At 43.8% G+C, this 25,474-nt stretch overlaps 1 protein-coding gene across 1 annotated transcript in view; it reads left to right on the forward strand.

Moving 5' to 3' along the window:
- The window catches only part of EPHA6 (EPH receptor A6), a 1,083,458-nt gene that overhangs the window by 964,369 nt on the left and 93,615 nt on the right, over positions 1-25,474 (forward strand). The window contains exon 12 of the mRNA XM_040423272.1: positions 19,388-19,449. Within this exon, the coding sequence (XP_040279206.1) occupies positions 19,388-19,449 (62 nt within the window). The remainder of the gene's footprint in view (positions 1-19,387; positions 19,450-25,474) is intronic.

The raw sequence follows: 25,474 nt of genomic DNA on the forward strand, positions 1-25,474 counted from the left end.
AAAGTAGACAGGGAGTGGCAGTTGCAGAGACAGCAGAGCCTCTAGGTGTAATGGTAACGCCCCCGTTGCTCCTAGAGGATCATTTGCATATATTCAAATATTCTTTTTTTTTTCTCAATAATGCAGGCATATATGAACATGGGCCCAGCACAGACCTGCACTGATGGGTGGCTTTAGCGCTACCCTAGCCATTTTGAAGGCTAAAGCAACGCTAAAGCATGTCCATTAGTGCCAGTGACATCACCAGGCTCACTGCCAGGCAGAAGCCTCCCCCAAATAGTATCCCCAGTGGTAATAAGGCTCCCTACAGTGCCCTCATTACTAATAAGGCCTCCCTAAAGGGCACCTGTTATAATCTATAAGGCACTTCTATAGAGCCCTCAGTAGTAGTAATGCCCTCCACCACTGCCCACAGTATTTATAATGTTCCCTGCAGTGCCCCCTGTAATTATAATACCTCCTGCCGTACGCCCAGAGTTATAATTATCTCTGTAGTGCCCCCATACATTATAATGCCCGTCCTCTCCCTCTAATCTTCTATACCATGCAGTCCCATGTAAATAAAACCAGTCGTCTCCCACCAGTCTTCTATGCCATGAAGTCCCATGTAAATAACACCAGTCCTCTCCCTCCAGTCCCATGTAAATAACTTATCTTCCTTACAGTTCTCTATAACATACAGTCCCATGTAAATAACTTAAATCCCCTCCTTCACCCCCCTACAACACATAGTCCCATATAAATAACATCACTCCATACCCTCCAGTCTTCTAAAATATCCACTCCCATGTAAAAAAAACACCACTCATCTCCCTCCAATCTTCTAAAAAATTAAGTCCCATGCAAAAAACATATCTTTCTTATAGTCTTCTATAACATACAGTCCTATGTAACTAACACCCCTCCCCTCCCTTCAGCCCCTCTAACATACAGTCTTAGTTAAATAACATATTTCCCTTTCACTAATCAGGGAGGAAGCATAATGAGGAGAACCACATCTCCCAGCATTTCTCTGACACTTACATTCATTCCATGGCATCACAGGTCTCCATTGCTGAGCGCTGCCTTTTTCTGCACTGATCACATGAAAGTGACCTCATCACAGGTCCTACCTTCACTTCCAATGCTGAAAAGATCACATGACTATGATGTCATCGAAGGTCCTTCAGCTATGGAGTGTAGACACAAATGGGCAGCAGATTTGCAGTAAGTGCTAATCAGGCCCCACCCTCCCCCCAAAAAAACTCCACCCCCTCCCGACCTCCACACCAAGGTGCCCAGGTTAATCTGTTGGCAGAGGTAGGGAATGCAAAATATGATAAGATAAAAAAATAAACGCCTCTGCTGGCACTGGGATGGGCCCCCTCCCATGCTGGGCCCCTTTGCAGCTGAACCAGCTGCACAGGCGGTATGTCTGCCCCTGATTGAAGCTCCTGTAGGTGTAATGTGTAGACGTCCCAATAATTTTGTCCATATAGTGTATGTTTTTAATCAGCAGGGTCTACCCTACCAGTTATTGTGGCTGGTTTAATAGAGTTGATTCTACTGACAGATGCCCTTTAAACTAAATAAGGTTAAAGATAACATCTCCTCTACAAAAATTCTAAACTGTGGCCAAGCATCAGAGATTTTTAATTCTAGCCCTATCCCAGCTTTCATCAAGTATAGGTAGTGCTGTATCCATGAATGTAAAATTCTTTCTACTATATATTTTGATACATCAGCATTTTAAAATTCATTCATGAGATGTAATTATTTGGAAACAGTACTGCTGGCTCAAAATATATGAAAACAGTAATATGTTTCTTTACCAAATTAGGCATAAGAAACGACTACTTTTCCTGATGTGGAAGCGAACGCTAAATAATTTATAGAACTGCAGTGTTCTGCAGAACTTCAATAATATAATTTTCTAAAGGGGCATGATAAATGAGTCTGATAGCATTTCAGTACACATTGCCCTTTCTTATAAATACACTTAAGCTGCACATCTAGATTGAACATAATATCATAATACACGCCTAATGTTAAGACTCTAAGCAGAGATTGATGATCCCAGACTTAAAGAAAACTTACAGTATGCTGAAAGAAATTGAGCTAGAATACCACCATAGTGAAGCTAGCTTATCTGAATTGCCCTTCTTGATTGTGTCTTAATATCATCCAACTAGAAGTCATCACACAAAAATCAAGCCCTTACACAGCTCTGTAAAAAGGAAAAGAAAATGTTTTGGGTCTTGGGATACAGGGATTCAATTTTTTAAAAGGATTTTTTTGTACAAAAGTAGTAAAACTTAAAGAAAATGAGCGTGTGTGTATATATATATATATATATATATATATACACTGCTCAAAAAAATAAAGGGAACACTTAAACAACACAATGTAACTCCAAGTCAATCACACTTCTGTGAAATCAAACTGTCCACTTAGGAAGCAACACTGAGTGACAATCAATTTCACATGCTGTGCAAATGGGATAGACAACAGGTGGAAATTATAGGCAATTAGCAAGACACCCCCAATAAAGGAGTGGTTCTGCATGTGGTGACCACAGACCACTTCTCAGTTCCTATGCTTCCTGGCTGATGTTTTGGTCACTTTTGAATGCTGGCGGTGCTTTCACTCTAGTGGTAGCATGAGACGGAGTCTACAACCCACACAAGTGGCTCAGGTAGTGCAGCTTATCCAGGATGGCACATCAATGCGCGCTGTGGCAAGAAGGTTTGCTGTGTCTGTCAGCGTAGTGTCCAGAGCATGGAGGCGCTACCAGGAGACAGGCCAGTACATCAGGAGATGTGGAGGAGGCCGTAGGAGGGCAACAACCCAACAGCAGGACCGCTACCTCCGCCTTTGTGCAAGGAGGAACAGGAGGAGCACTGCCAGAGCCCTGCAAAATGACCTTCAGCAGGCCACAAATGTGCATGTGTCTTCTCAAACGGTCAAAAACAGACTCCATGAGGGTGATATGAGGGCCCGACGTCCACAGGTGGGGGTTGTGCTTACAGCCCAACACCGTGCAGGACGTTTGGCATTTGCCAGAGAACACCAAGATTGGCAAATTTGCCACTGGCGCCCTGTGCTCTTCACAGATGAAAGCAGGTTCACACTGAGCACATGTGACAGACATGACAGAGTCTGGAGACGCCGTGGAGAACGTTCTGCTGCCTGCAACATCCTCCAGCATGACCGGTTTGGCATTGGGTCAGTAATGGTGTGGGGTGGCATTTCTTTGGAGGGCCGCACAGCCCTCCATGTGCTCGCCAGAGGTAGCCTGACTGCTATTAAGTACCGAGATGAGATCCTCAGACCCCTTGTGAGACCATATGCTGGTGCGGTTGGCCTTGGGTTCCTCCTAATGCAAGACAATGCTAGACCTCATGTGGCTGGAGTGTGTCAGCAGTTTCTGCAAGCCGAAGGCATTGATGCTATGGACTGGCCCGCCCGTTCCCCAGACCTGAATCCAATTCAGCACATCTGGGACATCATGTCTCGCTCTATCCACCAACGTCACGTTGCACCACAGACTGTCCAGGAGTTGGCAGATGCTTTAGTCCAGGTCTGGGAGGAGATCCCTCAGGAGACCGTCCGCCACCTCATCAGGAACATGCACAGGCGTTGTAGGGAGGTCATACAGGCACGTGGAGGCCACACACACACTACTGAGCCTCATTTTGACTTGTTTTAAGGACATCACATCAAAGTTGGATCAGCCTGTAGTGTGTTTTTCCACTTTAATTTTGAGGGTGACTCCAAATCCAGACCTCCATGGGTTGAAAAATTTGATTTCCATTTTTTTATTTTTGTGTGATTTTGTTGTCAGCACATTCAACTCTGTAAAGAACAAAGTATTTCAGAAGAATATTTAATTAATTCAGATCTAGGATGTGTTATTTTTGTGTTCCCTTAATTTTTTTGAGCAGTGTGTATATATATATATATATATATTTATTTAGTATCACTGTAATCAGACTAACCCTTTGAATAAAGTTAACGTAGCAGTTTGCAACATAAACACTCAATGGCACTATTGCATTTTTTTTTATTCCTCTCCAAAAAAGAGTTAATGAGGGCTGATCAATGGTTATAAAAATACCTCATACAGCTACATCAACAGAAATATAAAAAGGTTATAGTGTTTGGAATACGATGATTAAAAAAGAAAAAAACATGCTTGCTCACTAAGGTGCAAAAGGCATATGGAGGAATTAGTTAATTACGTGACTTCTGAAGTGAACTGGTCGGACCAGACCTCACTTGGGGGTTTGATAGTCAATTAGGTGAATACATATGCGATCAGCTTTTCATTTTTTTAAATTTTTTTTTTAAACAATTTTTTGTATTCCACTGTAACAGTTCATACTATATTGTCAGGTCCTTTGCATAAAATATAAGTTAGAATCCATTTTAAAGTGTAACTGCTGTTTTATTTTTTATACTGTAATGCAGGCATCCTCAAACTGCGGCCCTCCAGCTGTTGCAAAACTACAACTCCCAGCATGCCCGAACAGCCTACAGGTATCAGCCTACAGCAGGGCATTGTGGGAGTTGTAGTTTTACAACAGCTGTAATGGTACCCTACAGTATATGTGCATTTGTGTTTTTTAAAATGTAATCATTTTCTGTTCTTCCACAAATGTGTGCCACTTTACCATTGTGCAGCCCTCTCCTCAGTGCGCTGCCATGTGCAGTCCGCCTTCTCTATCTTCAAAACAAGAGACGGATCAGCTCTGGGAGGAGGAGCTCAGCCCTGGATGCGCGTTCACAGTGTTGTAGGACACTGGCTCCTCCTCCCAGTCTTCACGCCTGCAAGGAATCAGGGCTGCGCTTGTATTCCTTCACAGCAGCGCGATCTGACCGTGTACATCGCGCTGCTGGAGGGAATCAGGGCTGCGCTTGTCTTCCTTCACAGCAGCGCGATCTGACCGCGTACATCGCGCTGCTGGAGGGAATCAGGGCTGCGCTTGTCTTCCTTCACAGCAGCGCGATCTGACCGCGTACATCGCGCTGCTGGAGGGAATCAGGGCTGCGCTTGTATTCCTTCACAGCAGCGCGATATGACCGTGTACCTCGCGCTGCTGGAGGGAATCAGGGCTGCGCTTGTCTTCCTTCACAGCAGCACGATCTGACCGTGTACCTCGCGCTGCTGGAGGGAATCAGGGCTGCGCTTGTATTCCTTCACAGCAGCGCGATCTGACAATGTACATAGAGCTGCTGGAGGGAATCAAGGCTGCGCTTGTATTCCTTCACAGCAGCGCGATCTGACCGTGTACCTCGCGCTGCTGGAGGGAATCAGGGCTGCGCTTGTCTTCCTTCACAGCAGCGCGATCTGACCGCGTACATCGCGCTGCTGGAGGGAATCAGGGCTGCGCTTGTATTCCTTCACAGCAGCGCGATCTGACCATGTACATAGAGCTGCTGGAGGGAATCAGGGCTGCGCTTGTATTCCTTCACAGCAGCGCGATCTGACCGTGTACCTCGCGCTGCTGGAGGGAATCAGGGCTGCGCTTGTATTCCTTCACAGCAGCGCGATCTGACCGTGTACATCGCGCTGCTGGAGGGAATCAGGGCTGCGCTTGTATTCCTTCACAGCAGCACGATATGACCGTGTACCTCGCGCTGCTGGAGGGAATCAGGGCTGCGCTTGTCTTCCTTCACAGCAGCGCGATCTGACCGTGTACATCGCGCTGCTGGAGGGAATCAGGGCTGCGCTTGTATTCCTTCACAGCAGCGCGATCTGACCGTGTACCTCGCGCTGCTGGAGGGAATCAGGGCTGCGCTTGTATTCCTTCACAGCAGCGCGATCTGACCGTGTACATCGCGCTGCTGGAGGGAATCAGGGCTGCGCTTGTATTCCTTCACAGCAGCACGATATGACCGTGTACCTCGCGCTGCTGGAGGGAATCAGGGCTGCGCTTGTCTTCCTTCACAGCAGCGCGATCTGACCGTGTACCTCGCGCTGCTGGAGGGAATCAGGGCTGCGCTTGTATTCCTTCACAGCAGCGCGATCTGACCGTGTACATCGCACTGCTGGAGGGAATCAGGGCTGCGCTTGTATTCCTTCACAGCAGCGCGATCTGACCGTGTACCTCGCGCTGCTGGAGGGAATCAGGGCTGCGCTTGTCTTCCTTGACAGCAGCGCGATCTGACCGCGTACATCGCGCTGCTGGAGGGAATCAGGGCTGCGCTTGTCTTCCTTCACAGCAGCGCGATCTGACCGTGTACCTCGCGCTGCTGGAGGGAATCAGGGCTGCGCTTGTATTCCTTCACAGCAGCGCGATCTGACCGTGTACATCGCACTGCTGGAGGGAATCAGGGCTGCGCTTGTCTTCCTTCACAGCAGCGCGATCTGACCGTGTACCTCGCGCTGCTGGAGGGAATCAGGGCTGCGCTTGTATTCCTTGACAGCAGCGCGATCTGACCGCGTACATCGCGCTGCTGGAGGGAATCAGGGCTGCGCTTGTATTCCTTCACAGCAGCGCGATCTGACCGCGTACATCGCGCTGCTGGAGGGAATCAGGGCTGCCCTTGTATTCCTTCACAGCAGCGCGATCTGACCGCGTACATCGCGCTGCTGGAGGGAATCAGGGCTGCGCTTGTCTTCCTTCACAGCAGCGCGATCTGACCGTGTACATCGCGCTGCTGGAGGGGAGAGCTGTGTTGGAGCTTGCTAGGAGGAACTAGGTGAGTATTTGGCTGTGTTACTAAAGTATAGGGGGCACCTGGCTGCAAAAATATGAGGATTGTGTGCTAGTGCATGTAAGGAGAGCAAGGGCTTATGGGAAGTGAGGGAAATACAGGACGACGTCAAGAAAGGGCAACCGTCACCACAGGAAGTGCAGCAGAGGCCATTTTAGGAAGAAGCTGAAATACAGGCACAGAGAAATAGGGTTGCTAAGGGCTGAATACAGACATCAGAAAGGTAAAATTAGCTGAAAAATGCAGCTTCATGAATATCTTCCCTTTAGCATCACATGTTATGAATTTCATTTTTTTTTGTGAAATGCCAGTTACACTTTAATTCCAAGCCGGAAAGTAACAAAACAAGGAGGTGAACAATTTTGCTGAGCACTGTAAGATGTGTAACTAAGTCTACTTTCACACTTGCGTTTTGGCTTTCCGTTTGTGAGATCCGTTCAGGGCTCTCACAAGCGGTCCAAAACGGATCAGTTTTGCCCTAATGCATTCTGAATGGAAAAGGATCGGCTCCGAATGCATCAGTTTGCCTCCGATCAGTCTCCATTCCGCTAACTGGAGATGGACACCAAAACGCTGCTTCCAGCGTTTTGGTGTCCGTCTGATGAAGCCAAACGAATCCGTCCTGACATACAATGTAAGTCAATGGTGACGGATCCGTTTTCACTGACACAATCTGGCGCAATAGAAAACAAATCCGTCCTCCATTGACTTTCAATGGTGTTCATGACGGATCCGTCCTGGCTATGTTAAAGATAATACAAACGGATCCGTTCTGAACGGATGCAGACGGTTGTATTATCTGATCCAGGACGGATCCGCACAAAACGCGAGTGTGAAAGTAGCCTAACTTCAACTAAAATTTATTTGAGCATATAAACCTGGAGGATTTAAAGGTGATACCAGCCTGTTATGAAAAAATTGTATTTCTTGGAAGAATAAGTTATACGCTTGACAAAGGATGTGTTTTTCTCAGTGTCACGCTACTAGATATACAGCATGATGAATTATTATATGCACTGGCAGATCATGCACAATGCAGCCAGCTCAAGGAAGACGTACAGCATCTGAGCGGCCGTCTGACACGAGCTCTCCGTGGGACTGTATTTTTCTATAGAGGGCATTAGTCAGTATAAGTAATCAGCAGGTACAGGCTTCAAGGTTTTGTCCTGTCTCTTAATCTGTCTGTCAGGCTGCGCTGCAGAATGGGTCAAAATGCAGAACTGTGAAGATTTAACCACTGGTTTATGTTTCTTAGACCAAGCTTCAAAATCACACTTTATAAAAGGACATAAAATCATGACATTATCATAGTTTACTGAAAGGCTTTCCTATCCAATAAAAATATCTTATACAATAAAAGTCAGTAGATATATGGAATATGACATTAGAACCAACAGATACCTCAGGAATAACAGTATAGAGTAATAAGGGGGCCTAGACATGCAATATACAACTCCTATCCAGACCGACCCAATAGCCCCCATAAATAATACAAAATTATTCACATGTAATATGTAGTAAATCTTTATTAATAAAAAATAATTGAGACAAGGTGTAGACAAAAAAGGAGGAGGAGGAGGTGGTAACAAGATCCCCTCACTCCTAATAATCCCTGATAGAGGAAACCACACAGGTAATCAGCTCAATATGATGATGGTAGGAATATCCATGGGTAAAAAATGTACATGTAGCCACAAGGATGCACAATGGAAAGTGGTGAGACTATCACTGTGCAACAGGGTCAAAAATAATAATAAAGCTACATACAAACGATGAATGGGGACCAAAAACAGGCCAGAACCGTGTCCAGTCAAGAATAACACACTATGGTGTGTCAATAGGTCCGCATGTCAAAGTGTGTATGATAGGAGTAGGACTACAAGTGTCAGCACATGCTAGCTGCAGTTAGCACTAATATATAATACATGATGAGCAAAGTACCCACAGTAGATCCATTATTATACATACAGCAAAGGTAGAGCTGCATTCACATCAGATCATATGCTGTAGCATAATGATGGACCTACAAACCACAAGATGTATACTATAGTTGCATGGAAACAACACAACAATACTGTGAGAAACATTGGTCAATTACCCATGATGATCGAACAACCCGAGGCAAACTCTGTGCCTATGCCCCAACGCGCGTTTCGCCACCCTACTGGCTTCGTCAGGAAGCTAATGTGAGTGAGTTAAGACCGGGTATTTATATTACATACGCACATGAAGTGAATCAGTAAAGCGTGTCCAGCAAGATGTAAATCAGTGCACCTGAGGTAAGTCAATGACACATATCCAGCATGATGAATAGGGATCGCGTCATCATAGCGCGCCACCCCTTCCCGCGGAGTGATATATGGAATACAGTCAGGTCCATAAATATTGGGACATCGACACAATTCTAACATTTTTGGCTCTATACACCACCACAATGGATTTGAAATTAAACAAACAAGCTGTGCTTTATCTGCAGACTGTCAGCTTTAATTTGAGGGTATTTACATCCAAATCAGGTGAACGGTGTAGGAATTACAACAGTTTGCATATGTGCCTCCCACTTGTTAAGGGACCAAAATTAATGGGAGAATTGGCTTCTCAGCTGTTCCATGGCCAGGTGTGTGTTATTCCCTCATTATCCCAATTACAATGAGCAGATAAAAGGTCCAGAGTTCATTTCAAGTGTGCTATTTGCATTTGGAATCTGTTGCTGTCAACTCTCAAGATGAGAACCATCAGTGAAGCAAGGCATCATTAGGCTGAAAAAACAAAACAAACCCATCAGAGAGATAGCAAAAACATTAGGCGTGGCCAAAACAACTGTTTGGAACATTCTTAAAAAGAAGGAACGCACCGGTGAGCTCAGCAACACCAAAAGACCCGGAAGACCACGGAAAACAACTGGGGTGGATGACCGAAGAATTCTTCCCTGGTGAAGAAAACACCCTTCACAACAGTTGGCCAGATCAAGAACACTCTGTAAGTGTATGTGTGTCAAAGTCAACAATCAAGAGAAGACTTCACCAGAGTAAATACAGAGGGTTCACCACAAGATGTAAACCATTGGTGAGCCTCAAAAACAGAAAGGCCAGATTAGAGTTTGCCAAACGACATCTAAAAAAGCCTTCACAGTTCTGGAACAACATTCTATGGACAGATAAGACCAAGATGAACTTGTACCAGAGATGGGAAGAGAAGAGTATGGAGAAGGAAAGGAACTGCTCATGATCCTAAGCATACCACCTCATCAGTGAAGCATGGTGGTGGTAGTGTCATGGTGTGGGCATGTATGGCTGCCAATGGAACTGGTTCTCTTGTATTTATTGATGATGTGACTCCTGACAAAAGCAGCAGGATGAATTCTGAAGTGTTTCGGGCAATATTATCTGCTCATATTCAGCCAAATGCTTCAGAACTCAATGGACGGCGCTTCACAGGGCAGATGGACAATGACCTAAAGCATACTGCAAAAGCAACCAAAGAGTTTCTTAAGGGAAAGAAGTGGAATGTTATGCAATGGCCAAGTCAATCACCTGACCTGAATCCGATTGAGCATGCATTTCACTTGCTGAAGACAAAACTGAAGGGAAAATGCCCCAAGAACAAGCAGGAACTGAAGACAGTTGCAGTAGAGGCCTGGCAGAGCATCACCAGGGATGAAACCCAGCGTCTGGTGATGTCTATGCGTTCCAGACTTCAGGCTGTAATTGACTGCAAAGGATTTGCAACCAAGTATTAAAAAGTGAAATTTGATTTATAATTATTATTCTGTCCCATTACTTTTGGTCCATTAACAAGTGGGAGGCACATATACAAACTGTTGTAATTCCTACACCATTCACCTGATTTGGATGTAAATACCCTCAAATTAAAGCTGACATTCTGCAGTTAAAGCACATCTTGTTTGTTTCATTTCAAATCCATTGTGGTGGTGTATAGAGCCAAAAATGTTAGAATTGTGTCAATGTTCCAATATTTATGGACCCGACTGCATGATCAGGGATGTAGCTAAAGGCTCATGGGCCCTGGTGCAAGAGTTCAGCTTTTTATGCAGCACAAGGGTCTTTGGGCCCCCTCAGGCTCCTGGGCTCGGCAGCGACTGCTACCTCTGTACCCCCTATAGCTATGCCCCTGAATATGATAGAACAAAGGCTGCAAGAAATAGCATGAAATCAGTGTGAAGAAATCAAGCTATGTTCTTGGTTTTGTAACACAAAGAAACAATGTTGTAACATCTGAAGCCAGCAGAGGGCACCAGGTTCCTTGTCAGGATGGACAGGGAAGGATATTCAGCCAGGAGAGGAAGTAGGCAGGGAATACTGCTCCAGTGTGTGTACCTGTGTGCAGATAAGTGGATTTGGCAGGACCAGAGCCCTCGTACCGGTGCAGCTATAACGGAGCACCAGAGTTGTGAGAGAAGTTATAGACTTGTGGACCCCGGACAGAGTACAGGCAGCAGTGTTGGAAATATTCTGTTTGTCGCCTGTCCACCTTCATCTTACGGTTCTGACAACCGATGTAAATGAGGGGAGGATCTCTGAAAGCAGCTGAAAATGGCAGACCTTGAGGATTTGACACACCATTAAAAATTCATACGTAGCTCAGTGATCAGGTAAATGTCATGGGAGCTGTCAAAAGAACCAAATATAATCCTATCTGGAGAAGGGGCGTTGATCCAGGGGGTTATTCTGATCACCTGATTGGAGTAGGAAGGAATTTTTTCCCCTAAAATGATGAAAATTGGCTTCTACCTTAAGTTTTGCCTTCCTCTGGATCAACTTGCAGCATAACAGGCTGAACTGGATGGACGGATGTCTTTTTTTTAGACTTACAAACTATTGGGGTCATTTATTAAGACCAACGTTTTAGACGCTGGTGTTAATAACCTCTATAGCTGGCAGTGGATCTGCCATAGTTAAGAGGAGGCGCCGGCCTCTACATAACTTCGGCGCATCCAATGCCAGTATAAATCTAAGCCAGCTTCCTAGCTGTCTTAGATTAAGACCATTTTCTACGCCGAAAACAGACTGCCGGCCCATCCACTTCCCCATCCATGCCACAACCACTTTTTTAGACCTGACGAGAGCATTGTGCCGTAATCTGCACCTGAAATACGCCTAATATAGGTGTATTTCAGGATAATAAATAACCCGCTATGTTACTATCTTCTAGCATCCTGACAGTCCGCAAAAATGGGTGATTCAGGGGGCTAAATCTTTTTGCCATCCAAATACCGACGCAAAACTGCCTAATTATAGCAGTGGAAAAGGGAACTCAGAAATAAATGTCTTAAATTAAACCCAACATTTTATATTAGATAATGCGTAAAACAAAATCAAAGGCACTACATCTGGCACTAATATGTATGCTCTAAGTTGGTCCTATGATTATTCACTACAGACGGTACTATGGCCTAATCACTGTGGCTGATAGTATTGTATGGCTCCTATATAACAATCCGTCTGGAACTATGACTACCAGGGGCGCTGCCCCAGCCTTAAAGTAAGATAAAATTAAGGTTTTAACGTGTAAAATCAATCATTAGGATTCCCCTTTAATTCCATATTTTAATGAAATTATGGCTTTATATTTTTTTGGTACCGGACTCTTAGAATAAAGAAATGACTTCTCAAGTTTGTTGGCACAACTGTGCAGAATAAGTAACGCTGCAGAGATAGCCAGCGCTGCCTGAGGGCGATTTTTATTTTCCAGTTATTATAGTTAATGTCCAATTTTCCAAATGCAATTAATCCATTGACTGCAAAAAACTTGAGTGCAAACAAATAGCTTTACCTCTCCCTGATTATCACGGAAAAACTTACCTTTCCATTCATTAACTTGCAGGAATTTTCTGGAACATGATTGCTGTTTCTCAAATGTATAATAGGAAGTAATTTTGCATAATGCAGTAAACCCTGAGAGAACCTGAATATTTTCTATAGGGGAAAAACACCTGGAAAAAAAAAAACACTATCCACACATTTTTTTGGAAAAAAAAAAAAACACCATAAAAACATATGCGGTATGGAAAAAACACAAGCAGCTTCTATGGCTATACCCTATTATCATGTCAGGAGGAGTGTCTGGTCCAGTGGAGTCCCAATCTGTCCCAGCATTTAGGCTCAGTTCAGACCTGAGCGTTCTGAAAGGAGCACTCTGTATGCGCGATTGTACGGGCGTTTACAATCGCGCATACAGAGACAAGCGTACACACAGTGTCGCGCGTTCCCGAAAGTCTATGTACGGGAACGCGCGACAAGCGCCCAAAAAACCGCTCCTGTACTTGTTTGGGCGTTTTACAGCGCGATCGTACGCGCTGTAAAACACCCAGGTGAGAACCATTCCCATAGGGAAGCATTGGTTTCTCCTTGTTGAGCGTTTTACAGCGTGTAGGAACGCGCTGTAAAACGCTCAGGTCTGAACTGAGCCTTAGAAAATGCTCAGTGCCGCTAAGGCTCAGTTCACACCTGAGCGTTCTGAAAGGAGCGCTCTGTATGCGCGATTGTACGGGCGTTTACAAGCGCGCATACAGAGACAAGTGTACACACAGTGTCGCGCGTTCCCGAAAGTCTATGTACGGGAACGCGCGACAAGCGCCCAAAAAAACGCTCCTGTACTTGTGTGAGCGTCGGGCGTTTTACAGCGCGATCGTACGCGCTGTAAAACGCCCAGGTGAGAACCATTCCCATAGGGAAGCATTGGTTTCTCCTTGTTGAGCGTTTTACAGCGCGTAGGAACGCGCTGTAAAACGCTCAGGTGTGAACTGAGCCTAAGGGAGCACCTTTTTCATTTTCTGATCCGTCAGAAGAACAGAAATAAAAATAGGATCCTGTAAAAAAATAAAAATAAAAAATGATTTTGTGCATCAGTTATGCACATTTGGGATCCGTTTTAGCCATTTCCGTCTGAGATCCTATTTTTAGATGGAAAAAAAGTACTGAATGCAGGAAAAAAAAACTGATCTCAGACAGAAATGGCTGAAACGGATCCCAAATGTGCATAACTGATGCACAAAATCTGTTTGCGTTTACAGGATCCTGTTTGCTTGTTTTTTCTGTTCAGATCAGAAGAACGGAAAATGAAACGGTGAGGAGAACTCTCCCTAACATGAATTCCACGTGCAGGAAGCTCCAGTGCCTAAAGTGTTAAATTGTTCTTCGTTAAATCCTTCATTTACATTTCAACATCTTCAGCCGTATTTTAATCGCTTTCTAAAGTGATTGAAGTCGTGTGCATTACATTTCGAAACGCGGTTAAAGACATGGGGATTACGTTGTGCTTTTCTTAGCCCTCTGCAGTAATTCTTGCGTTCAGGTCGGCGTTTCACGGATGGAGTTTTGAACATGATAAATTAATGGAAATTCCGGAGAGGGATATGGGCTTTACATAGGATAAGTGAATAGCTGCCCCTGTGTCAGATGGATGCAGAAGGGATGGGGAAACATTACCTGTCCCACCAGATCTGACTAAAGGGGCTGGAGAGAATTGGGGAGAAGGGGGCGGTTATTTAAGTCAGACCTTTATTTGAGCCCCTACTCCGTAATAGCAATTACAAGAGATTTCTTTCAACTCCAGAGCATCTAAATGGCTGCAAATTACTGAAAGGCGGCAGTCAGCACGAGCCGTCTCGACCCTGTGCAGATATGGCTCCATTAATTGCTTATTCTGTTGGGAGAACGGCTCCGGGGTTTTAACGCAGACTTCTAAAACTTCTGATAAAATGTTTGCAGGCATTTCAGTCTGTTAAATTGGTAACCCCGAGGCCAGGCCTAAAGATTGTTGACAAACCTCTGTGGTTCTAAGCCGCACAGATTACATTCACAGCCAGGGTCTCTGAACTTCCAGATTGTAAGCGTTTTTCACGGGGGCTCATTGCACAGCATTTAGAGTACAGATGCACGCCTCAAAAATCACAAGGTCACGGCTGACAGGCGGAAGCCAAAAACTTTATTTTACCCTTTATTCCTACTTAACATTCTGACGCATCAGTTTGTGTGAAGGCCCATCCCGGGGTAAAGCATGATAGCTAATACATCGATAGGCCGCCTAACATTTATTTTTGATTTATAGATTCTCACTTATTGTTCACCGATTTTACCATCTAATGTGTCACTGATGCAATTTTAATATGTTATATAATGTATGTTTTTGCACTGTAAAATTCTTCTACTAGAATTTATAGGGGGAGATTTATCAAACTGGTGTAAAGTAGAACTGGATTACTTGCCCATAGCAACTAATCAGATTCCACCTTTCATTTTTCACAGCTCCTTGGGAAAATGAAAGGTGGAATCTGATTGGTTGCTATGGGCAACTAAGCCAGTTCTACTTTACACTAGTTTGATAAATCTCCCCCATAGACTTTATCAAAATGAGTGCAGATAAACATAGGAAAGGTTGCCCATTGGAGCCAGATAGAGTGCTACTTTTAACATTGAATCTACTCTAGTAAGGCCTCCTTTTGATTCTGATTGGTCACAATGGGTAACGCCCCTGCTTATTTCTGGAGAGCTGATCAAACAGCAGTCTTACTTAAAGGGGTTGTCCGGGTTCAGAGCTGAACCCAGACATACCCATAATTTCACCGAGGCAGCCCCCCTGACATGAGCATCGGAGCAGTTAATGCTCTGCTGCTGTCACTTGCCCTGCGCAGGATCGCGCAGGGCAAGGGCTCTTTTATTTACTATAACACACTGCCGGGCGAAGGCTTCCGCCCAGCAGTGTGTTCGGTGAGGTCACTGGCTCTGATGGGTGGGCTTTAGCGCTGCCCTAGCCGTTTTACAGGCTAGGGCAGTGCTAAAGCCCGCCCATCAGTGTCGGTGACGTCACTGGGCTCACTGCTAGGTGGAAGCCTCCGCCTGGCAGCCCGAAGGAGAGCCCAGTTCGCCACCGGAACTCCACAAAAGGACACATCTCACTGCCTTATGTCATGATGGGACAGCAGTCACATGACAAATCAGGAAGTAGGGTTCAAGCATGGGGGATAAGAGAAAACTGCAAATGAGGTAACTTTGAAAAAACAATCCAAGGAGGAATGGGAGCTAGAGTATTTGATGACAGTACACTTTAGAGTGAAAAGTAATGTATGGCACAACCGCTTTAAGGAACCACTCCCACAAAAATATTTATTCTGTGGCCCATTAGCAAAGTACAGAATGTAAATTGTAAGGAGAGTAATTTTCTTATAGATGACTGTATTTGTGAGTTTTTCTCTACTTTCTGGCCCTTAGCTGTGTTATGTGATCGATACTCTGACTTTCCAACTTACACAGTGGGGGAGATTTATCAAAACTGGTGCAAATTAAAACTGGCTTAGTTGCCCATAGCAACCAATCTGATTCCACCTTTCATTTGTCAAGATGCTGTGAAAAATGAATGGTGGAATCGGATTGGCTGCTATGGGCAACTAAGCCCAATGCTTTCTTTACTGGATTCTGTAAGGTCCACAGATGACTGGATGGTTCAGAGACACAACTCTGAGCAGGAGATATATCTACAGGGAGTGCAGAATTATTAGGCAAGTTGTATTTTTGAGGATTAATTTTATTATTGAACAACAACCATGTTCTCAATGAACCCAAAAAACTCATTAATATCAAAGCTGAATATTTTTGGAAGTAGTTTTTAGTTTGTTTTTAGTTTTAGCTATTTTAGGGGGATATCTGTGTGTGCAGGTGACTATTACTGTGCATAATTATTAGGCAACTTAACAAAAAACAAATATATACCCATTTCAATTATTTATTTTTACCAGTGAAACCAATATAACATCTCAACATTCACAAATATACATTTCTGACATTCAAAAACAAAACAAAAACAAATCAGTGACCAATATAGCCACCTTTCTTTGCAAGGACACTCAAAAGCCTGCCATCCATGGATTCTGTCAGTGTTTTGATCTGTTCACCATCAACATTGCGTGCAGCAGCAACCACAGCCTCCCAGACACTGTTCAGAGAGGTGTACTGTTTTCCCTCCTTGTAAATCTCACATTTGATGATGGACCACAGGTTCTCAATGGGGTTCAGATCAGGTGAACAAGGAGGCCATGTCATTAGATTTTCTTCTTTTATACCCGTTCTTGCCAGCCACGCTGTGGAGTACTTGGACGCGTGTGATGGAGCATTGTCCTGCATGAAAATCATGTTTTTCTTGAAGGATGCAGACTTCTTCCTGTACCGCTGCTTGAAGAAGGTGTCTTCCAGAAACTGGCAGTAGGACTGGGAGTTGAGCTTGACTCCATCCTCAACTCGAAAAGGCCCCACAAGCTCATCTTTGATGATACCAGCCCAAACCAGTACTCCACCTCCACCTTGCTGGCGTCTGAGTCGGACTGGAGCTCTCTGCCCTTTACCAATCCAGCCACGGGCCCATCCATCTGGCCCATCAAGAGTCACTCTCATTTCATCAGTCCATAAAACCTTAGAAAAATCAGTCTTGAGATATTTCTTGGCCCAGTCTTGACGTTTCAGCTTGTGTGTCTTGTTCAGTGGTGGTCGTCTTTCAGCCTTTCTTACCTTGGCCATGTCTCTGAGTATTGCACACCTTGTGCTTTTGGGCACTCCAGTGATGTTGCAGCTCTGAAATATGGCCAAACTGGTGGCAAGTGGCATCTTGGCAGCTGCACGCTTGACTTTTCTCAGTTCATGGGCAGTTATTTTGCGCCTTGGTTTTTCCACACGCTTCTTGCGACCCTGTTGACTATTTTGAATGAAACGCTTGATTGTTCGATGATCACGCTTCAGAAGCTTTGCAATTTTAAGAGTGCTGCATCCCTCTGCAAGATATCTCACTATTTTTGACTTTTCTGAGCCTGTCAAGTCCTTCTTTTGACCCATTTTGCCAAAGGAAAGGGTGTTGATGTCATTAGACCACACCCCTTCTCATTACAGAGATGCACATCACCTAATATGCTTAATTGATAGTAGGCTTTCGAGCCTATACAGCTTGGAGTAAGACAACATGCATAAAGAGGATGATGTGGTCAAAATACTCATTTGCCTAATAATTCTGCACGCAGTGTAGAGACAGAAGTTCTAAAGTCTCCTTTCCTGACATGCCTTTCTTTTAGTAAATACTTGTATTTGCCATGAAATACAAATTCTGCCAAGTTTTTTTTTACAACTGTGCACTGTTGGGTTATTCCTTCTGGTAATTTATGAATATACTGTCAACCAGTTTTTACTATTCCCTACTCAGTCTTACAATATCAGCACTGGGTGTTAGAGTGGATGGGTGCCATTGACAGGGGAATGGTGACACCCAGTTGTTCCTTTTTTGCACATATTTTCAGAAAAAATAGGAGGAACAGCACAATGCAGAGTTATTGCTAAAGATTATCTGAAATTGTTATTTCTTTGGGGAATACAGGTCCTCTTTAACCACTGCACGACCTCCACCGTATATATGTACACCTGAAGTTCCGTCTTTAAACATGGTGTCTGCTCCCGCGAGCAGTGGGTTCCATAACCGCAGGGTTTCTGCTGTTTCAGCTACAAGGCTGATCGCATACATTTCACCCCTCAAATATATAGTCATCAATGATTGCCAGTTATAGTCCCTCAGGATGACTTAAAAAAAGGTTAAAAAAAAAGTCTAAAAACATTTTTAAAAATATAAAAAAAAGTTTAAAAAAATATATATAAACGTTCAAATCACCTCCCTTTCCCCAAAATCAAAATACTTAATCAATAGAAAAAAAATACACATCCTGGCCGTCGCCGCATGCGAAAATGCCCTTACTATTAAAATATAACAATATTAATCCTATACGGCAAATGGCGTAATGGAAAACCGACAATTCGCCATTTTTTGTCACTTCAACTCCCGAAAATAATTTGATAAAAAGTCACAAAATGGTATCACTGAAAAGAACAGATTGCCCTGCAAAAATTTAGCCCTCGCCCTCGTAAATAGTGTCATGAGAAAGTACAACTTGTCCTGCAGACAATAAGCCCTCCTAAGGCTATGTGAATGGAAAATTTAAAAAGGCGGGGAGTGAAAAACAAAAACGCAAAAAACGGAAAATCGCCCGATCCTCTAGGGGTTAAGGGGTTGTCCAAACTTCAATCACAGGGGAACACTACCTTCAGGTATCCCATTGTGCTTAATCATTCTTGACACTACAGCTTTTTGTTTTCTTTATTGTTAGTTCAATGCTAAAATATGTGACATCCGCTGAATAAAAATGGAGAAAGTAATGAAAACATAAACGCTTTTCTAATAAGAGGACAATCAATCACCGAGATTGCATTTTAATAGAACAGTTCATACTTGTTTGAAATGATGTTTAAGAACATGAGCACATGTACTGCTGGACCCGCGTTTTGCCATAATGACTTTTCTGACGCTTTCTATTTTGTGATTGAAAACGCTTAACAAAGATGCATATTGTCGCCCCGATGAATACCACTGGCATAAGTCATTATGCACAGTCCTGCGCCGAGCGCCAGGTAATAAAAGGAGCAGCAGTGGACTCGATGAGTAACATTCAGCGCCCGCATTCTCCACCATCTATACAAATAATTTACTTCAACTTATTATTATTATTTATTTGCCCTGCAGCACAAGACATATGAACTTCATTAAAGTAATGCTGATAATCTTTCCGTAACAGCTGGAAATGTATAACCAACTCGTAATACACCTTTAATCTCCCTAATGAATTTCTTTGCTGTGTTCGCAGGCAGACCTGTAATGATTGTGGTTGAATACATGGAGAATGGATCCCTGGACTCATTCCTGCGGGTGAGGTGTCATTTTCTGGTGACATTTGAATAAGAAACAGTTCTAGGCTAGGATTTTCAATCATTTATCATAAATGAATTTTTACCTAATGTTATTCATCGATTTTTTTATTTTTTTGTGAAGAATAGCTGCTTTCCCCCCCAGGCTGCATTACCTTTGTACCATGATACATTAAAGTACCTCTGCCAAATAATGAAGACTTGAACTTAAGAATAAAATTGATTTCAATTTGCGCAGACTTATCATTTAAGAAAAAAATGGTATTTTAATGAAGGTATTAGAAATATGATGGGTTTGTTTTGCATTGCATCTACATCTACTTTGCATATTTTTTAGTTTTACTGGCACCAATCAGCACTGCTGGATGATTGTCCATGAGCCCTAAGTTGTAGCAGTGGTATAATAGACAGTATGGTTTCCAACTGGATGTGATTCTATGGGCTCATTCATACTAATGTATTTTTTGTCTGCATCTTTTTGCAGGTCGGATGTGGACCCATTTACTTCAGTGGGGCCGCAACGGACAGTGCACCACCATGTGATGCCTGCATCCGTATGTCCGTTCCTTGGCATCTGCAAAAATATAGAACATTTCCTATTCTTGTCCGCTTTACAAGCAAGGATAGGACTGTTCTATTATGGCCCGGACGTTCCGTTCTGCAAAAATGCGGAACGCACATGGCCGGTACCCGTGTTTTGCGGATTCGCAATTTGCAGACCGCAAAACAGGCAACGGTTGTGTGCATGAGCCCTAAAGAAAATGTTATCCAGTTCTTGAAATGTCAGGGTTGGCATGAAGCGATGAACTGATTGTCACAGGTCCTGCTTCTGAAACCTCAGAGATCACACGGTTTCCCTGCAGCGGCCACTGCAGGAGAAATGTAGTATTACACAGCGCCATCTATATTCATTGGCCATCTATAATCACTGGTCATCTATATAATACATGGGCAGGCTGGGTTCACCAGAGAGAGTACAGCTAAAACTTTTTAGGCTGCCTCTTATAGGAGGTTTTCCAATCAGGAGCCCTGCTTCTTAGGCTGGGTTCACACGGGCGTTGCGGGTGCGTTGCGGGAACATGCGCGATTTTTCCCTGCAAGTGCAAAGTGTTTTAATGCGTTTTGCACGCGCGTGAGAAAAATCGGCATGTTTGGTACCCGAACCCAGACTTCTTCACAGAAGTTCGGGTTTGGGTTAGGTGTTCTGTAGATTCTATTATTTTCCCTTGTAACATGGTTATAAGGGAAAATATTGGCATTCTTAATACATAATGCTTAGTAAAATAGTGATGGAGGGGTTAAAAAAAAAATCATTTAACTCACCTTATTCCACTAGTTCGTGCAGCCCGACTTCTCTTCTTTCTTCTTCTTTGAGGAAAAGGACCCGTGGTGACGTCACTGCGCTCATCACATGGTCCATCACCGGACCGCAAAATACCTACAGTCGTGTGCATGAGGCCTAAGACAGATTTTAGCACCAGAATTGCACCAAAGATTTTGGCGCTAAATGTCACATCTTAGGCCCCACCCTTTTCTCTATCTACTTTCCGCTAAGCCTTGCACACTTTCAGCATATGGGAAGAAGTGTAGATGCGCCAAACTGCACCTATTTGCTTCACTATTATAGACACATTTTTGTCACAGTTACAATAGTAAATCTAGGCCACTGTATGTGAAGAGATTACTGAGCTTTTCATTGTACCATGAATACGTTTCATTTATGGAGGATTGTCAAATCTACTGGAGAAGATATTATTTTACTGATAGATGTAAAGGCAACTGCCTACCAGAAAATGTATTGGACATGCTTAAAATGTTCTTGTAGTGTCCACACTACCATGGATCTAGTTAATGACTTGTAAAGATAGGGACTATATTCCATGGAAAACGCCATGAAAGTTTCAGATGGTTATTATGTAATGAAAAGTATTGAAAAGTCCAGGTTATACATGAAAAGTCAATGGTCAGCTTTAAAGTCTGTTTTAGCTACGTGTTCTGTAAATATGATGAATACTGAAGCCAGTTATTATTCTATGGAAGAAACCTTACAACACTTTTTCTAATCACGTGGAACCTCTGCTCCTATTATATAGTATATATATATATATATATATATATATATATATATGATATTTTCCTAGCATTTTATTCTGGCTGAGGCTGTGTTCACACTGGAGTTATGCAATTTCTGTCAGGGGTTCTGGTATTTTTGATGGCAAAAATAGCGTTTTCTGTATTACTGTTATTACTAGAGTTAAAGAGGACCTTTCACCTGTATAAACTATATGAACCGAGTATGCTGCCATATAGAGCGGCGCCCGTGGATCTCACTGCACTTACTATTATCCCCGGGCGCCGCTCCGTTCTCCCGTTATAGCCTCCGGTACCTTTGCTTCTTAAGTTATAGTAGGCGGGTCTTCCCTTGTCCTGTGGGCGTCTCCTTCTCCTAGGCTGCAGCGCTGGCCAATCGCAGCGCACAGCTCACAGCCTGGGAGAAAAAAAACTCCCAGGCTGTGAGCTGTGCGCTGCGATTGGCCAGCGCTGCAGCCTAGGAGAAGGAGACGCCCACAGGACAATGGAAGACCCGCCTACTATAACTTAAGAAGCAAAGGTACCGGAGCCTATAACGGGAGAACGGAGCGGCGCCCGGGGATAATAGTAAGTGCAGTGAGATCCCCGGGCGCCGCTCTATATGGCAGCATACTCGGTTCATATAGTTTATACAGGTGAAAGGTCCTCTTTAAAGAAATTGTCGCATCTTAGACTTTGGTGGTATATTGCTAGGATATACCACCAATGTCAGATAGGTGAGGGTGCCATCTCTGGGACCCTCACCTGTCTTCCAGAAGGGGACCTCCGAAGTGAGAGCAGCTGTGCATGTGCAGCCACCCTCCATACATTTCTATGGGACTGCTGAAAGTAGCTGAGCACTCGCTCGGTCACCTCCAGTAGTCCCATAGAAGTGAACAGGGTAGAGGCCACGCTTGTGCCTGGTGTTCTCTATTAATTTCTATGGGACTTCTGAAAATGTTTGGAACTCCCATAAAACTGATTGTAGGGCATGCCGCAGATGCACTCTTTCATTCTCTTTCGGGGTCCCGTTCTGGAGATAGATGCGACTCTTAGAGATGGGACCCACACCTATCTGATTTTGATGGCATTGATAGCATATCCTACTAATATGCCATCGACGTCTGAGATGACTCAACCCAGTTAAGAAAGAAATCTGACAGACCCTATTATAAAGTTGTGTTTCCATCTGTATAAAAGATTCCAGCAGATTTGCAGGGAAGAACCCAATGGACCCATTATAAATCAGTGTGGTCAGTCAGGCACCCATGGTATCTGTATTGAAACAGATCTAACACAGTGTTGTGGTTTCCATTTATAGAGTCTAAGTCCATGGGACCCATTATGATTATTAGAGATGAGCGCATCGATTCGTTATGAATTTTCCCCAAAAATTTCCACTAAACGAAGCCAATGTTTTGGTGATTCGTTTCGGACGAATCAAGCAAATTGGCAACCACCATTTTACATACCAAATTCAGTTAACTATTAAGGGTAAACAGGTCAAGGAAGATGTAGATGGAGGATCACATGACCCTGGGTGGGTCACTGGCCAGTGGGATTGCCCACAATGCCTTGCAGTCATCCTGACAAACAATTAGGAGGGAGGATATTGTCCATTCTATCAGATGCTATGATAGCTCCTAAGGAGAGAAGCCATTTTGAGTTCAGCCACTGGTGTGACAGGACTTGTCTATCACAGACATAGCAATTAGACACACAAGTCAGCCAGTTTGGGGTTTTACAGGGACAGTTTTATGGATCGGAAAGATATTTTCAGTTTGCTAGATTGAATCATTTGATAGAAGGACAGGTTTTAACACTAGGGGCAGGACAGGGACAGTTAGTTTATTGTGTATGTTACTGGGGTGGAGCTGTTCACACGAAGTCTTGCACTGTAAATGGTATTTTAAAAGACAATACAAGTTTTTAATTTGCAGGAGACAGCTTTTTTTTTATAAAAACCTGTTGCAACGTTTCTGCAGTTAAAGGGGTTGTCCGGGTTCAGAGCTGAACCCGGACATCCCTCCATTTTCACCCCGGCAGCCCCCCTGACAAGAGCATCGGAGCAGTTCATGCTCCGATGCTCTCCTTTACCCTGCGCTAAAGCGCGCAGGGCAAAGGCATTTTTTGGAGATCCGGTGACGTACCGGGGCTCTCCATGGGGCTGCAAGGAAGCCCTGTAACATCACCGGCACTGATGGGTGGGATTTAGCGCTGCCCAAGCCAGTAAAATGGCTAAGGCAGCTCTAAAGCACGCCCATCAGAGACAGTGATGTCACCGAACACACTGCCGGGCGGAAGTTTCTGCCCGGCAGTGTGTTATTGAAAACAAAAGAGCCCATGCCTTTGCGATTTAGTGCAGGGCAAGGGAGCGCATCGGAGCATGAGATGCTCCGATGCTAGCCTCAGTGGGGCTGCCCAGGTAAAAAAAAGGGTATGTCCAGGTTCAGCTCTGAACCCGGACAACCCTTTTAAAGAGGACCTGTTACTGGATTTCTTTTTTAAATCAATACCTTATATTGTAGTCCACCTTGAGCATATGCCATTGCGCTATTTTTATTAGCCAGTCAGCTAATGACTGGATTCAGTGGTGACATGCTGCTTGTGGCTACATCACCGCTGAATTCAGTCATTGGCTGCAGTAGTGCATGTGACCATGTTCATAACCCACCAGACATAAACAGTGTAGGCATCAGAAGATGGAGAGAGCGGAGGACCAGGGCGGCATGGAGCAGGTAACTACGAATCTTCTGTTCCAGGGGCCCTGCTGCAGGAACTTGTTAAAAAATCATTTTTATTGGAAAACTCCTTTAAGACTTTTTTCCAAGCATCTTTGCACAGGTTGAAACATCAGGGAACATCTGGCCAAGTTCTGAGGAACCTAAGGGTTCTAAGAAAACCCGGTTGGGAAAAACACTCGTAGTAGCAATGTCAGGCTGTCATGTCACATATCTCGAGTTCTGAGAACCGCAAGACATATTTACATATATACTGGTGATATTAGCAGTTTTTTATATTTTTTATATAAGGTTTACACTTTAGGCTTGGGTGCTTTAATGACGGTAAATTACCGGTTTGTCAATGTTTTTAATGGACTATTTTGCAATCTAGGTTAATTATAAGTAAAACAAAGTGATGGGGAATGATTAACAGCAATAAATATAATTCTTTATAGACTTCTTTGTGTTTATGACTGTATCACCCCTCTGTTTTAGATGTGCAAGTAATTATACGCTGAAATATTATTACTTCTCTGTAAATGTTACCTGCTATTATGTCCGCAGGTGCTGTTCCTCTGCCAAGGTTCTGATACAGAACCATTAATCAAGTCTTAGTTTTTGCCGTCTGTTCCGCAGAAGAATGATTTGTCAGTCATTGCCATTGAGCGGTTTTGTTACACCCACAGCACATTCGTAAAGTTTAACAATGCCGCCATCAATTTTGATTACCTTCCTGATGACATTTGAGACATCTGTAAACCTGCATGAAAAGGAACAACACATTCAAAGAGCAAGAGAAGGGACTATTGGACCTTATGAGTATGTGGCTGCTCTACACAAAATTGATATTACAGATGTAGTGGTAGTGACTTTTTAGAGTTAGAGGGATATTCCCATTTTATAAAGTGATGGCCAGTTACTAATATATGTTGACCTTTGGGACCCTCATGAATCCTGAGAAGGATGGGGCCATAACACTGATTTCATGCTTCACTTTTTACTCTGCACAGCAGTGCCCTGGCCATGTGAATTGCAGGGAACTGCCACCAGCCACATTCACCAGAAAGATTCACACTGATGACATTTTTGGAGGATGCTCGGTATAGCTAGAGTTGTAAGTTAAAGCTCCTGGGCCCCATTGCAAAATCTGTAATAACTCCCCCACCTACCAGATACCATGTACTCTGCCTTGCCAGAAAAAAAAAGGTCACACACTTTAATATTTCATTGGAC

This window comes from Bufo bufo, chromosome 3 (assembly GCF_905171765.1).
Source record: "Bufo bufo chromosome 3, aBufBuf1.1, whole genome shotgun sequence".
Lineage (NCBI taxonomy): Eukaryota > Metazoa > Chordata > Amphibia > Anura > Bufonidae > Bufo > Bufo bufo.